The 17,726-nt window shown below is 49.8% G+C and overlaps 1 protein-coding gene and 1 long non-coding RNA gene across 5 annotated transcripts in view; one reads left to right on the top strand and one right to left on the bottom strand.

The window, feature by feature from the left end:
- The window catches only part of LOC137538181 (uncharacterized), a 209,781-nt gene that overhangs the window by 129,181 nt on the left and 62,874 nt on the right, over positions 1 to 17,726 (top strand). The gene's annotated exons all lie outside the window — the stretch shown is intronic.
- Positions 14,936 to 17,726, bottom strand: part of SCUBE2 (signal peptide, CUB domain and EGF like domain containing 2) — a 162,896-nt gene continuing 160,105 nt past the window's right edge. For all 4 annotated transcript variants that reach the window (XM_068260196.1, XM_068260198.1, XM_068260199.1 and 1 more), the window contains one exon: positions 14,936 to 17,145. In XM_068260196.1, coding sequence (XP_068116297.1) covers positions 16,993 to 17,145 — 153 coding nt within the window. In that variant the 3' untranslated portion in view covers positions 14,936 to 16,992. The remainder of the gene's footprint in view (positions 17,146 to 17,726) is intronic.

Raw genomic sequence — 17,726 nt, 5'->3', positions numbered from 1 at the left:
TGATCCTCATATTTTTGGCACGCTAGCTGCAGTGTGCTGAATTCTGCTGCCTACAGTATGTACAGTATACGCTGTTCTCTAGTGCCTGCACTGTGTGCTGATTTACCTCCAGTGTGTACAGTGTAAGGTGTTACTCTGTGCCTTTACTGATTGTAAACCAGCTATATTGTATGCTGATCCCTGCTACTTTGAGTATGTACAGTATTAGCTGTAAAGCCTGGTACACACATACAATTTTGATTAGCCAATTTTAGATCTGTTCATAAAATTCACTGTCTGTTGGCCCACTTACTGCACAGGGGTGGTAAAATTGGGGGTCAGTGATTGACCAATCAAAATTGTATGTGCGTATACATCTTTGATCTATGCCTATACTGATTGTAAATTATCTAAATAAAGGACAGGGGGCTCCATCCAATATTTCGATGGGCAGGCCCGTTATCTGTAGCTTACACCGCTGCTAAGTTCATGTACATTTGGCCCCACCCACTCACCTCATGACCACGCCCATTTTTTTGCCCCGCCTGGTGCCCACAGGTGCCCCCGATCTCCAAGGACCCTAGAAACGCCCCTGGTGCATAGACTACATATATGTATTGCCATTCAAACCTTGTTTTGGCTGGAGGTGCTCTTTAACCTTCTAGTTAAGTTCGCTCATTTCAGCTAAATACTTACCTATGTAGAGGGGAGGATCTGGATAGCCTTTCTGCTGTTTCAGTTCCGGTAAAGTTCTATGATCTAATACTTCTTCGGTCCTCCTCGGCAGGCTTTGGAAGTACTGGTATCCCCGAGTGCTTCTGAAGACGAGCCCATACTTGTGTGTACGCAGTCATGCGCTCATCCTCGGAAGTACTTGGGGATGTGGGGAAGGCCGAAAAGGTGTTCAACCTGGCAGGTCAAATATCTCCACCTGGGGACAGCGCTGGAATGACAGGATGGACAAGGGACCGAGAAGGCTCTATACCAGGCATGCCTAGATGGGACCCATCAAGCCATTTCTAATGGCCCCCAAAGCCCTCGACAGTTGTTAATTCCAAGTGGCCCGCATGCAGGGGCGACCAGCAGTAACAGCCACTGATTAGCAGCTGCCACTGTGCTAAGTGCACATGGTATGTGGGTTATCATAGTGTACCTAAGGGAAATCCGCAAAAATTGTGTATAATTTTGCTAGTTTGGCCCCCCTAGCACTCTCAAGAAAGGTGATATGGCCCTAGGCCTAAAAAGTTTGGCCACCCCTGCTCTATGTTATCCAGAGCTTTCCCTCTACATAGGCAAACTCTATATCTGCATTTAAAGAGGGCTTGGTTGCTTCCCTTGCATTTAAGGGCATCCACGGCTATAATTATTAGGTCATTCCTGGGAGAGTTGATCCAGGGATTTATCTGACTGTCATATGAAGTCGGGAAGGAATTTTTCCTTTTAAGGCTAATTGGCCCAGGCCTTATGAGGTTTTTTTTGCCTTTCCCTGGATCAACTGGGATATGTGCATGTTTAGGATGGTTTTTACATAGTTACATAGTTTTTTTGGTTGAAAAAAGACATACGTCCATCGAGTTCAACCAGTACCACTCTAGCCTGCTCCCTCACATATTCCTGTTGATCCAGAGGAAGTTGAAAAAACCATTACAAGGCATGGTCCAATTAGCCCCAAAAGGGAAAAATTCCTTCCCGACTCCAGATGGCAATCAGATAAAATCCCTGGATCAACATCATTAGGCATTACCTAGTAATTGTAGCCAGGTTTGTTTATTTTCTGGTTGAACTTAATGGACGTCTGTCTTTTTTTCAACCAAATTAACCATGTAACTAACTGTAACTATGACTAGTTTTCATGCAGTGGCAAAATAACCAAAACTATCATTCCAATGTGTAATTTTATTGATGGATCTAATTTTAGATTTTATTCAAAACGACATTTTTGGAATTTGCTTTTCAAAGCAGCATTCCACTTAACTCCAACTGCTAATTTATTGGTTGTAAAGACAACACCAGTTAATAAATAATCGATGGGTGCACTTCCAGCACCTATATTGTGCAGCACTGAGATCCTGGCACCAGTAACTATCCCCCACCGCTTGACATGTATTGCCCATATCATGCAGCACTGAGATCCTGGCACAAATAACCATCCCCCATCCTTGCCATGTAGTGCCTCCTCCGTGCTGCTCCTGTCTATCACGGGGTTTAGGTATGGTGGAACTACAACTCCCAGTATGCCTCTACAGCTCTGCTCAGGATAACTGCACTCCTACATCTGTAGTCACTGCTTCCCCCTCAGCTTAAAGGGGATTTTCATGTCCCAGCTGGAAGCGTGCTGTTAGACACATCTGTAGCCGCACTGAGGTATTAATCTGTTTCTTGCATAGGAATGGAAACCCCAGCTTTATGAAGGGGGGATGGGATGTAGATTAAAGTGCCCCCACCATCCCGCACAGTCACCATGATGTATGGTTATACAGGAGGCCGGTGTGATGATGTTGTCATGCAGTTCAGTGAGCGTGTAACCCTCTGGTATGGTGGAGCGGCAGAGCGATGACCTTGTGGCACACAAAGCTGCCATCGTGGCCTCGTTTCTCCGCAGGAAATATTACTCCCGATACCGTTGCTTTCTTCCATGAGACGGATGCTGAGCATTCACATCTGACTGCAGAATATGTATTGTTGTTTTCTCTTTATTCCTAGTATTTGTTTTCATTAGTTTTTGGCAATAATTTCTGACATCCTAAATTGGGTGTCATTTCATTCCAGGTTTCTTCTGCCAAAGCTCACAGTTTATATTTGTAGTATGGAGAAGTGGAGTGCTGGATAGATGTGCAGACAGAGGAGGGGATAAGTGCTGTGTGGCTGTGCCGTTAGGGGCCACAAAGGTGTCCCTCCGAACTTAACTGTTGCTCTCTGGGACCCCTACAGTTTTCCGCAGAGCCAGGGGGTGTCAGCTCCTAACTCAGGGGCCCTGGGGGGAAATTTGGCTGCAACAAAAGATCCTGTACTGACGCTTTTTGTTCAGGGGTTGTATATTGGACGGACCCAGGGTTAATTTTGCCCAGGGGCCCCATTATTACTTAAACTGGCCCTGGCTGTGCAGGCAGAGGAGGGGATAAGTGCTGGGTGGCTGTGCAGGCAGAGGAGGGGATAAGTGTTGAGTGGCTGTGCAGGCAGAGGGGATAGGTGCTGGGTGGCTGTGCATACAGAGGAGGGGATAAGTGTTGGGTGGCTGTGCAGACAGAGGAGGGGATAGGTGTTGGGTGGCTGTGCAGGCAGAGGAGGGGATAGGTGCTGGGTGGCTGTGCAGACAGAGGAGGGGATAGGTGCTGGGTGGCTGTGCAGACAGAGGAGGGGATAAGTGTTGGGTGGCTGTGCAGGCAGAGGAGGGGATAGGTGCTGGGTGGCTGTGCAGACAGAGGAGGGGATAGGTGCTGGGTGGCTGTGCAGGCAGAGGAGGGGATAGGTGCTGGGTGGCTGTGCAGGCAGAGGAGGGGATAGGTGCTGGGTGGCTGTGGAGGCAGAGGAGGGGATAGGTGCTGGGTGGCTGTGCAGGCAGAGGAGGGGATAGGTGCTGGGTGGCTGTGCAGGCAGAGGAGGGGATAGGTGCTGGGTGGCTGTGCAGACAGAGGAGGGGATAAGTGTTGGGTGGCTGTGCAGGCAGAGGAGGGGATAGGTGCTGGGTGGCTGTGCAGACAGAGGAGGGGATAGGTGCTGGGTGGCTGTGCAGACAGAGGAGGGGATAGGTGCTGGGTGGCTGTGGAGGCAGAGGAGGGGATAGGTGCTGGGTGGCTGTGCAGGCAGAGGAGGAGATAGGTGCTGGGTGGCTGTGCAGACAGAGGAGGGGATAAGTGTTGGGTGGCTGTGCAGGCAGAGGAGGGGATAGGTGCTGGGTGGCTGTGCAGACAGAGGAGGGGATAGGTGCTGGGTGGCTGTGCAGGCAGAGGAGGGGATAGGTGCTGGGTGGCTGTGCAGGCAGAGGAGGGGATAGGTGCTGGGTGGCTGTGCAGGCAGAGGAGGGGATAAGTGTTGGGTGGCTGTGCAGGCAGAGGAGGGGATAAGTGCTGGGTGGCTGTGCAGGCAGAGGAGGGGATAGGTGCTGGGTGGCTGTGCAGGCAGAGGAGGGGATAGGTGCTGGGTGGCTGAGTAGACAGAGGAGGGGATAGATGCTGGGTGGCTGAGTAGACAGAGGAGGGGATAGGTGCTGGGTGGCTGTGCAGGCAGAGGAGGGGATAGGTGCTGGGTGGCTGTGCCAGCAGAGGAGAATGTAGGTGCTGGGTGGCTGTGCAGGCAGAGGAGGGGATAGGTGCTGGGTGGCTGTGCAGGCATAGGAGGGGATAGGTGCTGGGTGTCTGAGTAGACAGAGGAGGGGATAGGTGCTGGGTGGATGAGTAGACAGAGAAGGGGGTAAGTGCTGGGTGGCTGTGCAGGCAGAGGAGGGGATAGGTGCTGGGTGGCTGTGCCAGCAGAGGAGAATGTAGGTGCTGGGTGGCTGTGCAGGCAGAGGAGGGGATAGGTGCTGGGTGGCTGTGCAGGCAGAGGAGGGGATAGGTGCTGGGTGGCTGTGCAGGCAGAGGAGGGGATAGGTGCTGGGTGGCTGTGCAGGCAGAGGAGGGGATAGGTGCTGGGTGTCTGAGTAGACAGAGGAGGGGATAGGTGCTGGGTGGATGAGTAGACAGAGAAGGGGGTAAGTGCTGGGTGGCTGTGCAGGCAGAGGAGGGGATAGGTGCTGGGTGGCTGTGCAGGCAGAGGAGGGGATAGGTGCTGGGTGTCTGAGTAGACAGAGGAGGGGATAGGTGCTGGGTGGATGAGTAGACAGAGAAGGGGATAGGTGCTGGGTGGCTGTGCAGGCAGAGGAGGGGATAGGTGCTGGGTGGATGAGTAGACAGAGAAGGGGGTAAGTGCTGGGTGGCTGTGGAGGCAGAGGAGGAGATAGGTGCTGGGTAGCTGTGCCAGCAGAGGAGAATGTAGGTGCTGGGTGGCTGTGCAGGTAGATGAGGTGATAGGTGCTGGGTGGCTGTGCAGGTAGAGGAGGGGATAGGTGCTGGGTGGCTGTGCAGGCAGAGGAGGGGATAGGTGCTGGGTGGCTGTGCCAGCAGAGGAGAATGTAGGTGCTGGGTGGGCTGTGCAGGTAGAGGAGGGGATAGGTGCTGGGTGGCTGTGCAGGCAGAGGAGGGGATAGGTGCTGGGTGGCTGAATAGACAGAGGAGGGGATAGGTGCTGGGTGGCTTTGCAGGCAGAGGAGGGGATAGGTGCTGAGTGGCTGTGCAGGCAGAGGAGGGGATAGGTGCTGGGTGGCTGTGCAGGCAGAGGAGGGGATAGGTGCTGGGTGGATGAGTAGACAGAGAAGGGGGTAAGTGCTGGGTGGCTGTGCAGGCAGAGGAGGGGATAGGTGCTGGGTGGCTGTGCCAGCAGAGGAGAATGTAGGTGCTGGGTGGGCTGTGCAGGTAGAGGAGGTGATAGGTGCTGGGTGGCTGTGCAGGCAGAGGAGGGGATAGGTGCTGGGTGGCTGTGCAGGCAGAGGAGGGGATAGGTGCTGGGTGGCTGTGCAGGCAGAGGAGGAGAGGAATGCTAGGTGGCTGTGCCTGCATAGGTGGGGTTAGGTGCTGGGTGGCTGTGCCGGCAGAGCAGAGGATAGGTGCTGGGTGGCTGTGCAGGCAGAGGAGGAGAGGAATGCTAGGTGGCTGTGCCTGCATAGGTGGAGTTAGGTGCTGGATGGCTGTGCCAGCAGAGCAGAGGATAGGTGCTAGGTGGTTTTGCAGGCAGATGAGGAGATAGGTGCTGGTGGCTAAGCACGTAGAGGGAGGGGTAGGTGCTGGGTGTCTGTGCCAGCAGAGGAGGGGGTAGGTGCTGGGTGGCTTTTCAGGCAGAGGATGGGATAAGTGTTGGGTGGCTGTGCAGGCAGAGGGGATAGGTGCTGGGTGGCAGACAGTGCAGGCAGAGGAGGGGATAGGTGCTGGGTGGCTGTGCAGGCAGAGGAAGGAGATAGGTGCTGGGTGGCTGTGCAGGCAGAGGAGGGGAGAGGTGCTGGGTGGCTGTGCAGGCAGAGGAGGGGAGAGGTGCTGGGTGGTTGAGCAGGCAGAGGAGGGGATAGGTGCTGGGTAGCTGTGCAGGCAGAGGAAGGAGATAGGTGCTGGGTGGCTGTGCAGGCAGAGGAAGGAGATAGGTGCTGGGTGGCTGTGCAGGCAGAGGAGGGGATAGGTGCTGGGTGGCTGTGCCAGCAGAGGAGGGGGTAGGTGCTGGGTGGCTTTTCAGGCAGAGGATGGGATAAGTGTTGGGTGGCTGTGCAGGCAGAGGAAGGAGATAGGTGCTGGGTGGCTGTGCAGGCAGAGGAGGGGATAGGTGCTGGGTGGCTGTGCCAGCAGAGGAGGGGGTAGGTGCTGGGTGGCTTTTCAGGCAGAGGATGGGATAAGTGTTGGGTGGCTGTGCAGGCAGAGGGGATAGGTGCTGGGTGGCAGACAGTGCAGGCAGAGGAGGGGATAGGTGCTGGGTGGCAGACAGTGCAGGCAGAGGAGGGGATAGGTGCTGGGTGGCTGTGCAGGCAGAGGAAGGAGATAGGTGCTGGGTGGCTGTGCAGGCAGAGGAGGGGAGAGGTGCTGGGTGGCTGTGCAGGCAGAGGAGGGGAGAGGTGCTGGGTGGTTGAGCAGGCAGAGGAGGGGATAGGTGCTGGGTAGCTGTGCAGGCAGAGTAGGGTTGCCAGGTGTCCGGTTTTACACCGGACAGTCCGGTTTTTATGCGCTGTGTCCAGTGTAAAAAAACATGCTAAACCGGACAATTAAGTTGTCCGGTTTTAGAGCCCCCCCGCAGCGCAGGAGAAGAACAGCGCAGCAGAGAGAGAGCTGGGAGCAGCGGTGGAGAAGGGGGGCAATCTCCCCCCCCTTCCCTCACCTTAGGGTGCTCTCTCTCCCCCGCTGTCTCCTCCAATATGATGTGCAGGGCTGGCGAGTGGCTGCAGGTGGAACTTACCTCTGTGTCGCTCCAGCGCCGGAAGTTCGGGTCCCGCAGCCGCTGAGAATCTCATTCATGAGCCGGACAACACTATCAGTCTGAATAGTGTTGTCCGGCTCATGAATGATTCGGATCTTTGATCCGGATCTTTTTTGAGTCGAAACTCAGCGGCTGCGGGACCCGAACTTCCGGCGCCTGCGACACAGAGGTAAGTTCCGCCCCCAGCCACCCGCCAGCCTGCCCTGCACATCAATATTGGAGGAGACAGCGGGGGAGAGAGACAGCACCCTAAGGTGAGGGAAGAAGGGGGGGGGGGAGATTGCCCCCCTTCCCCCCGCCCCTGGCTACCTATTCTGGGCACATATAGCCCCTGGCTACCTATTCTGGGCACATATACCCCCTGGCTACCTATTCCGGGCACATATAGCCCCTGGCTACCTATTCTGGGCACATATAGCCCCTGGCTACCTATTCTGGGCACATATAGCCCCTGGCTACCTATTCTGGGCACATATACCCCCTGGCTACCTATTCCGGGCACATATACCCCCTGGCTAACTATTCCGGGCACATATACCCCCTGGCTACCTATTCCGGGCACATATACCCCCTGGCTACCTATTCCGGGCACATATACCCCCTGGCTACCTATTCCGGGCACATATACCCCCTGGCTACCTATTCCGGGCACATATAGCCCCTGGCTACCTATTCTGGGCACATATAGCCCCTGGCTACCTATTCTGGGCACATATACCCCCTGGCTACCTATTCCGGGCACATATACCCCCTGGCTACCTATTCCGGGCACATATACCCCCTGGCTACCTATTCCGGGCACATATACCCCCTGGCTACCTATTCCGGGCACATATAGCCCCTGGCTACCTATTCCGGGCACATATAGCCCCTGGCTACCTATTCCGGGCACATATAGCCCCTGGCTACCCATTCCGGGCACATATACCCCCTGGCTACCTATTCCGGGCACATATACCCCCTGGCTACCTATTCCGGGCACATATACCCCCTGGCTACATATACTGGGACATATATACCCCCTGGCTACATATACTGGGCACATATATCCCTGGCTACATATACTGGGAACACTGGCTGTTTGTCATTATGTGCATTTAGTGGTGAAAAGCTGTCTCTTTTGTGCATTTACTGGTGAAAAGCTGTCTCTTATTATGTGCATTTACTGGTGAAAAGCTGTGTCTTATTATGTGCATTTACTGGTGAAAAGCTGTCTCTTGTGCATTTACTGGGGAAAAGCTGTCTCTTATTATGTGCCATTTACTGGCGAAAAGGTGTCTCTTATAATGTGCATTTACTGGTGAAAAGCTGTCTCTTATGTGCAGTTACTGGTGAAAAACTGTCTCTTATGTGCACTGGACCAGTACTACTGGTGAGGACAGTTAGTGACATGGCTATGTACTCTGTAATGTGCTGCAGAAGATGTCAGTGCGATATAAATACTATAAATTTTTTTTCAAAAAAGCCCATTGCTTAGCCCCACTCTACATAAAAGTGCGCTTCTGACTCCGCCCCTAACTCCACCCCCTGTCCGGTTTTCTCCATCAGCCGACCTGGCAACCCTAAGGCAGAGGAAGGAGATAAGTGCTGGGTGGCTGTGCAGGCAGAGGAGGAGATAAGTGCTGGGTGGCTGATTAAACGCTTTCTAAGAAGCAAACTCTCACTGGGGGGGGGGGTCGCCTGCGCCACCCAGCCTCCCCCTCCGAGGTGCTGCTGTGGTTCCCAGGAAGTGATTTGCGAAAGCAAATGCATATTTGCATGAGCATTGCCTCATGAATAGCAAATTAGTCCAAATTTGCTTATTATTATTATTATTTATTGTATTTATAAAGCGCCAACATATTACGCAGCGCTGGATAAATATATACAATGGTACAAGGATGACAGACATAGGGTTATACAACATAGAACAAAGTTATACATGCAAATTGTACAAAATACATGATCATGCAATATGGGCTGGTTAGGTGGGCCCAGTAATACAAGTACAGGCTGTCATAGGACAGGAGCACATGATCCTGTAGATTACACTAGGGAGTGGAGGACCCTGCCAGAGGCTTACAATCTAAAGGGAGGGGTGGAAACACTAGGTGGGGCTGTTAAATATTTCTTAGAGAGTTACTGTGTGGTAGGAGGTGGGTAGGCCATCATAAAGAGGTGGGTTTTGAGGGCTTGCTTGAATGTGTTGAAAGAGGGAGCAAGTCTGATGGGTGGTGGAAGGGCATTCCAGCGGGTTGGGGCAGCTCTTGAGAAATCCTGCAGGCGGGCATGGGAGTGTGAAATGCGTGGGGTGGTGAGGCGAAGGTCGTTGGAGGAACGGAGGGGGCGACCTGGTGTATACTTGTGAACAAGCTCCGAGATGTAGGTAGGGCAGGTTTTGTGCACAGATTTATACGCCAGGCATAGAATCTTGAAACTTATCCTGAAACGGATAGGCAGCCAGTGCAGGGATTCACAAAGGGGAGATGTGGATGCAGAGCGGTGCGAAGAATGGATGAGTCTTGCAGCCGCGTTCATCACTGATTGAAGGGGGGCAGTGCGTTTCAGGGGGAGGCCAGAAAGGAGCGCGTTACAGTAATCAAGGCGGGAGATGACGAGGGCATGGATGAGCAGTTTGGTCGTGTCCGGGGTTAAGAAGGGGCGGATCTTGGAGATATTACGGAGGTGGAAATTACAGGCTCTGGTGATGTTTTGGATGTGTGGGATGAAGGAGAGGTCAGAGTCCAAGGTGACACCCAGACAGCGGGCCTGGGAGGTAGGGAGGTTTAGCCAGTTTTGTCAGGTGTTCACTTGGTGTTTAATGCACACATTCAATTCTCTCTGTAGTGAGTAAGATAATTATCGGTGGTAACACTCACAGCTCGCAGGGCTCTTTAGTGACTTAACAGTCTGAAAAGAAATAATTTTTCTGATGATATCTATAAATTAAGCTTGTAATGTAATAACTGTCAGAACTTCTCCAATCCTACCACAAGGTGGAGACAAAGTACCGTGGTGAGGTGGATTTCCACATTTTACAAATAATTCAGTAACATGAGGCAAATGGGTATAGCAGCCAGAGCGACTTCTATGGGGTCCAAGAGCAGCAGAGAACTAGATAGGTTTTTTTTTTTTTTTTTACGAGTTTACTACCCCTTGTTTGGTTACTTTTACTCAACCGTCTCTCACCTTGTCCACAGCCAGGAGTGTGCCTGGGAGACACCCATTTAAGAGTTGTTTACCATTTGGTTTCTTGCAGTGCCTAGGCACACATAGGAAGTGACAGCTCTGGTGTAATGTTTAGTACTAATGGCAAAAATGTATTTTATCTCAAAAACAAAAATTGATCTGGTAACTGATGTAAACGCTGTTGCTTCATAGGAAGAGTGTCTGGAGTGACAGGTCCACTTTGTCTGCATTAATATATTGTACATGCTCCGAATTTTTAATACTTCAGTCATTTCTGTTTCAATAAAAAGGTCAAGTTGTGATCCTCTAATTCTGCCAAGCTAAGCCTATGGGTCTACCACATAGCAGTCATAGCAGTCAGTCAGTCAGTCACTAGGGGAGGTCGGTGCGGGGGAAGGGTTCAGTACTATCCCCATAGCAGTTAGTCAGTCACTGGGGGAGGTCGGTGCGGGGGAAGGGTTCAGTACTATGCATATGACCCTATTGGCGCACTCTGCTGCAGTGTCACCTTACTGGTTTTGTGCGATGCGGCTTGGCAAACGCACATTTCAAGTGTAAAACCAGCCTAAAGCACACCTGACCTGAGGCAAAGCTACATTTTATGTAAGGACGGTGGTATGTTCATGTTGGATCCATATACCGCTGTGCAGCTTAAGGCCCCAGTGCAAGATTAACATGGGGCCCAAAGAATGCTATCGATATAAAACCTGCCAAGGACAGCTGCAGCGTCAGAGAGGTGGAATCCTACCTATTAAAACCAGTGTCTCTGCGTCCCAGGTCCGTGTGTGTCCCTGCGTTTGCGCTACTGCGCATGTGCTGCAGGGACAGCCGTTGTTGGGATGGGAGCAGGAAAGCCAGGGGGCCTGCCAAGCATGTGCATCCACGCTGACAGGTGGCGGCGGTGACAGACCTAGAGCCAGAATTATCAAATGGGCTGAGGTCCCTAGTCAGAGTAAGAAAACTGATTACTACTATTTAACCTACCTGGCGGTAGCTATGCCACGCAGGAGCATTTCTCAGGCTGATTTGTAATTTATTTTTTCTATTTTGCACGCACTTTGCTAGCTGCGTGAACTCACTGATTCGCCGCCGCTCCCCGCCGCGTTAGAGGGCGTCTCCCCCCCCCCCCCCCCGAGACGACTGCGCAGCCTGGCCAATTAGTGCCAGGCAGCGCCGAGGGCTGGATCGGGACTCCCTCTGACGTCACGACGGTGACGTCATCGCGGGTGACGTTCACAACGGGATTTCCTGACGGCCTGATCGCCGGAGGCGATCGGAGGGGGTGGGGGGATGCGGCTGTCATGTAGCTAGCGCTAGGCTAGCTACATGATTTAAAAAAACAGAAACTGCTGCGCTGCCCCCTGGCGGTTTTAATTGACCGCCAGGGAGGTTAATGCACATACAGAGGTGTTCATTATCAGCAAGGCATCAATGCAAAGCTTAAAAGATGGTTGAAGGAGGGTCCCTCTGTTCCATGGGGCCCCATTGTGGTCACAACCTCTGCATCCCCTATTGCTACCACACTGCATCTGTGCATTGTCTGCCCCCCCCCAACACACACCCACAGTACACACCCACACCGTGAAAATCTGGGAGAGGGAAGAAATGAACAATGCACAGAGATATGTGGATCCAGCTTGACCATACCTCTGTACTTGCCTTGGGTCAGGTGTACTAGGAATCTGAGCAGCTCCTGCTTTCAAATAGCTGAAAGGGCTGCCATGTTTGAGAAGGTAACTCCCCCTGCTCCCTTTTCACTGCAGTTATCCAGCCTGGGTGTGAAGTTCAACAAGTCACTTATCTTATTTCTTTGAAGTACAGTCTGTCTCCTCCTCTCCCTCCCCCAATGGGCTTGTTTGAATTTTAGCTTGTGGTCAATTAGAGTCCCTATCAGCCTTCCATTTTCAGTTGCTTGTGACTGACCTCTCCGCTGGAGAAAGAGGAATACTGCCTTAAATGTAAAAATATGAGGTAATATGAAAGTTTTTTATATAATGAACCATATTTTTAGCATGCATTTTTAATTTGCTATCAAGCTGACCTGCAAGTTAAAAATGATGCTCGGTTTCCTAAAGGCGCGTACACACGCCGTACTTTTTCAAACTACGGGTCCATCAGACCCTCCCGCTGGGCGGTAGTGCTGACGACAGTAGGATGTGAGTACAAGCTGTCGGCAGACTGATAAGACTGTTTTTGACTGATCCGCCGAAAAGATCAGTCAAAAACAGTCTTGTCAGTCTGCCGACAGCTTGTGCTCACTCGCAACTGTTGTCAGAACGACCGCTCAGCGGGAGAGTCTGACGGACCCGTAATTTGAAAAAGTACGACGTGTGTACGCGCCTTTAGAAATGGTTTATTGGAGTGGCAGATTTTTGTTCATAGATACACTCAGGGCTGTGGAGTCGGAGTCGGAGTCGTGGAGTCGGAGTCGTGGAGTCGGGCAATTTTGGGTGCCTGGAGTCGGAGTCGGAGTCGGGAAAAAATGCACCGACTCCGACTCCTAATGAATTTGTAACTAATGAAAATAGAAAATATGATAAAATGTTCTATTTCTCAGATAATAGTCATTAAAAATAATGTATATATACAGTATATATACAGTAATAGCTGTGCTTAGTCCACAAAAATGAAATAAACCAGTCAAAATTAGTTACTTGTGCTGCTTCAATAAAGCAGTCCCCGTATTTTTAAGGTCAGATATACATATCTGATTGTGACTGTATATATGATGTGTACACAGGAATCTCATATATACTAAATAACATCTATGCTGTAAGAATAAAGCCTGATGTGTAGCTGTGTCACTAATAGAGATGGTCAACGAGATGGAAATAATTCTGCATTGATGCTGATTTATGCAAATGTATGCACTCCCTTTGCTGATGAAATCAAATAATTTGATATGTTGTTAAAATTTGGTTTGGTGACTACAAATTAAAGGGTAACTGAAATGGATGAAAAGTAAAGTTTTATACATACCTGGGGCTTCCTCCAGCCCCCTTCAGGCTAATCAGTCCCTCGCTGTCCTCCACCACCCGGATTTTCTGCTATGAGTCCTGGTAATTCAGCCAGTCAGCGCTGTCCGGTCGCATGCCGCTCCCACAGCCAGGAACATTCTGCACCTGCGCAATAGTGCTGCACAGGTGTAGTATGCTCCTGGCGGCGGAGTGTGTGCATGCGCACTACGCCTGACTGGCTCAAGTACCTGGACTCATAGCAGAAGATCCAGGTGGTGGAGGAGGACATCGAGGGACTGATTATCCTGAAGGCGGCTGGAGGAAGCCCCAGGTATGTATAAAACTTTAATTTCATCTGTCTCAGGTTTACTTTGTTACACAGTAGTACTATACTCTACATATGCACTCCCCACAGACCTGCAGGGAATCCACTGAGAATGCTGTGCACATTGAACACAGAGGTGTTGTCTGTTTACAATCTCCTCATTCCCCTGCAGAGTACCTGCACATCATTCTTACATGTACCCACACTTACATTGCCTAGGGCCTGATAGAGGTTCTTTGTTCCGGTTTGTACCTTTTACAAGTACTCTTACCAAGGACTAGTTTTAGTCTAAAGGGAATAAATATAGTAGTCTACATATCCTTCTCACTTCAGTTGTCTTGTAAAATTCCTAAGCGTTGGCAGTTAAGAGACGAATTTCATGTTACATACTTTTAATCAACAAAATTGTAATATGCAAATTAGAGGAGTCGGAGTCGTGGAGTCGGAGTCGGAGTCGGTGGAATTCTAAACTGAGGAGTCGGAGTCGGTGGATTTTTGGACCGACTCCACAGCCCTGGATACACTCGCAACTGGCTCAGATACAATTGCGAGTTAAATGATTTAATGCTGTGGATCAATTAAATTTGATCTTATCTTCCGATCTAAAAGATCATTCCCTAAAAAATGCACGGTTACTGGAGGCCTTTATATTAAGGTGGAATCGGCCCTAAGCCAAATAGTCAGCACATGAATTGTCAGCACCCATTACTGCAATGCTCTATACTCTGCTGAGGCTACAGGAGATGGAGTGTTGCGTGTTTAGCATCAGAAACCTGTGAAAAGTCATTTACACCTCGCAGGAAAAGGTGACACGATAAGTAGAGAGACTTCTCCTAATTATCACACCCCTCCCAGGGGCAGATCTGTGCCCTACACAAACCTGCAGTTACCATACTACAGCAACAGGTGGCAGCGCTAACACAAAACAAGATTACAGTTTTTTTGTATGGGCAATGGAAACAAACCAGACTTTTTGTTTTATGTCAATGTAATATAGACTATGTGCAGCTAGAAATCTGGCAAATCAAATGCAGAGTTCAAAATCAAAGTTTGTCTGGCGAGCTTTAGATATTTTTTGCCTAACTTAAGCGATTAAATTAAAGTTCTGTCCTTCTGATTCTCCTAATTGCCCTCCGGTGCCCTCTTCTGCGTCGCTGGAGTTGGGGATCACAGCGTCGGCCCGGCTATGCGCGTCCTATAGCGCGGCAGCGTTCTGCGCATGATGTAATCGTGACGTCACGTGCATGGGCAGATCGCTCCCGTCTGAACGCGCAGCTGGGCCAGCGCAGGCAAAATGATGCCTGACTTCGGTGACCCGGAAGAGGGCATCTGAGGGAAATTAGAAGGATCAGAGGGGGGGCGGTGGGCCTCAGGACAGCTCCCCATACATGCCAGCTTCTTCTGTTACTGCTATATACTTTGGCTCTGGTATCGTTCAATGTAGGAATGCAGCAGCTGTCGTTTATTGCTGTCTAGGCGCCCCTGTGAACCTGATAAATAAAAAAAATTGAGCCAGTTTGGTGTGAATAAGCGCTTTTTAATAAACAGGTCTAAAAAAATACTCTCAACCTCCAGATAAAAATTAACGAAATCTAATGCTACGAGGCTACCGTTGCCCGTACTCTTGTAAAGAGTATAGATCGTATATTTAGAGTGCGTTAAAACTGTACATCATTTACAGCAATGTAAACAACCCCTCCCACCCCACCCCTCCGCGGAGACCGATGTGTCGCTTTATGCTGACAAATCCCTTTATTGTCCTCAACCTCAAACACTTATCCGGAAATGTTCTGTCGTATCTTCGCTGTCCCTAATTCCAGCAACCCCACGCTGTACCAAGGTCCTTCCAAAAACGGGGGTTTCAAGCAAAAAACTTTATTGACCCGGCGGCAATGGCCCAACATCCAGTTTTTTGTTAAGGAAATTAAAAGGCCATTGGTGTCTGGATCAAGGTCAGCAGTTACACGTACTGTCCACAGATAACTACTATTCCACTGTTTACTTGTCCCAGTATTTGGATTCCAGAACAGCATCATGTGATCAGAGGCTGCAGCTCCCCTGAAATGTAAAACTCTGGTTTTCTGTATCAATGCAATGGCAAGGAGTGTAATTTACACTGAAGAAGCTGAGTAGTCCTACACAGGGCTGTGGCGTTGGGAGTCATTTTGGGTACCTGGAGTTGATAGTTTTATAAACTGAAAAGGGGGATGATTTTTGTTCAAAATCCACAGCGCTGGTAAGTATTATACTAAGGAAACAGAGTCATAGCCATTTTAGGTACCTGGGGTCGGAGGTTTCATAAACTGAGGAATCTGATGATTTTTGTACCGACTCCACAGCCCTGGGCCTACTAATTTTGGACTGGTTCATTTTATCAATTATCTGCTACTAAGTAATAAATGTTCGCAACACCTGCTAGGGTATCATATCGGACATCTGCGGGGATGACTGAATTAGGATTAATGCTATTGCATTCCTGTGCAACACTCACTGCTATAACATCAGCCTAGATTTATTAAAATACGGATCCAGCTGTGCTTGGCGTACAGGACTGTAATAACACGCTAACTTCACTATGTTTTGCGATGACCCAGGTGAAAATGTACAAATACTCCGGATAACAGTTGTAACAAAATCCAGACTAATATTGCTAGATCATTTTATATCCGTCACTTTCCTTGTTGTAACAGAGCCACTACGGATGTTTAGACTGAGGAAATGCAAGCTAATTGGCAAAGCTTCCACTGATTGGATGGTGGCGGGAAGTTGCGGGCTGAGGCTGCCACGTTTATTTGACTTGAGTCAGAACCTGATGTACAAGTCTGACTCTTATGATGTATTTACAGAACTTCCAACAAACTTCTCAGTTACTCCACTAGAGCTGTAGGATTGCATTGTGTCTGTTGGGGGAAAAGTGTCTTTTGTTTACGAAACAATCTAACTTCACCTCGTAGTGCGGTTGAGAACTCGGCCATTGGCTTGTCAATAAATAAAGAGTTCAAGAAATGTCTCCATTTTTGTCGGTTGAAGAACATCAGAGCATCGTTTTCAGCCTCTATTAATTGGAGGAGTTCTTAAGGGTTGCAATTTAGTCCACTAACAAAACAAAAAAAAAAAGCAACCCAACCTCATTATACGATTTTCGAGGTTTCCTGCAAAATAAGTGCGACAAGACTTCAGCCAGAAAACGGCAACTTCTCTGAAGCAATCAGTTTTTGTGTTCAGTGATCTCCTGTTGTCCATTGATCATGTGATCTCTTGCTGTCCAGTGATCACGTGATCTCCTGTTGTCCAGTCAGAGTGTGCTTTACAACCATTGTCCACTGGTGTAACAGTGCCAGAATAAGGAGTGTGTTGAAGCTTGAATTACGGCTGAAATTTCAGATTGCAGCTGAGCAAGCCACGATTGAAAACTAGTTCAATGCAAATAAAATCTTGACATTTTGCTTTTGATTATCTCAGGAAGAGCAGAAGAAAAGGACGGTAGATTCGCCCCGGCACTACAGAGGCGGGATTTGGTCCATGGATTGTGGCCAAGGTCATTATGTCACTTCCTATGGGAGGATATTGACGTTATTTATAAGGCCGGAGAAATCTGGAGACTTTGGCGCGTAGAAGTCGGATGAAGGATTTGGGGAACATTTCTCTGGATTCCTGTGCCGTGTATTTGAAATAATTTTGTGGGTGCGCCAGAACATCGAAGAGCGCCTTTATCAGCTTCTTGTCCTAAGGAAGAAAAAATGTATAATGTAATAGGAAGTAACCTATAAGAATATGCATCAGTCAGGAGGTAGATGGGGCAGAGCAATGTTTTGCAGATCTGTACATAGGTCAGTAAAGGTGGCCACACATCTCTCGGTGGCCGACCGACCATCTGGTTCAATAATTATAATTGAATTGGATGAAAATCGGTACCGCCAAGTGCATGCCTGATCGGCTGTGCAACTAATTTCATGCTGAAATTTCTCACATGTATGGATCGGATATGCTACAAGATGTCAGGCAGTCGTGGTGGATCGGGTGGTAACAGCGAGCAATATCAGGACGAGCCACGAAACCCCAGGCACTGTTCCCCAAGTGTATAAATGTACATTTATACATTACCTGTCTTGTGTCGCAGTGCCCATCCGTCTTCTGAATTCGCCGCTCTTCCATTAGCGGTATACACACGGCTGACGTCACACACCACTCTGGTGGTGTGTATGCAGCTAATGGAAGAGCAGCGGATTCGAAAGACGGATGGGCACTGCAACACAAGACAGGTAATGTATAAATGCACACATGTACATTTATACACTAGGGGGGCA

This window comes from Hyperolius riggenbachi, chromosome 11 (assembly GCF_040937935.1).
Source record: "Hyperolius riggenbachi isolate aHypRig1 chromosome 11, aHypRig1.pri, whole genome shotgun sequence".
Classification (NCBI taxonomy): domain Eukaryota; kingdom Metazoa; phylum Chordata; class Amphibia; order Anura; family Hyperoliidae; genus Hyperolius; species Hyperolius riggenbachi.
Note: the sequence above shows the minus strand (reverse complement) of the source record. Positions and strands in the feature narration are given on the sequence as shown.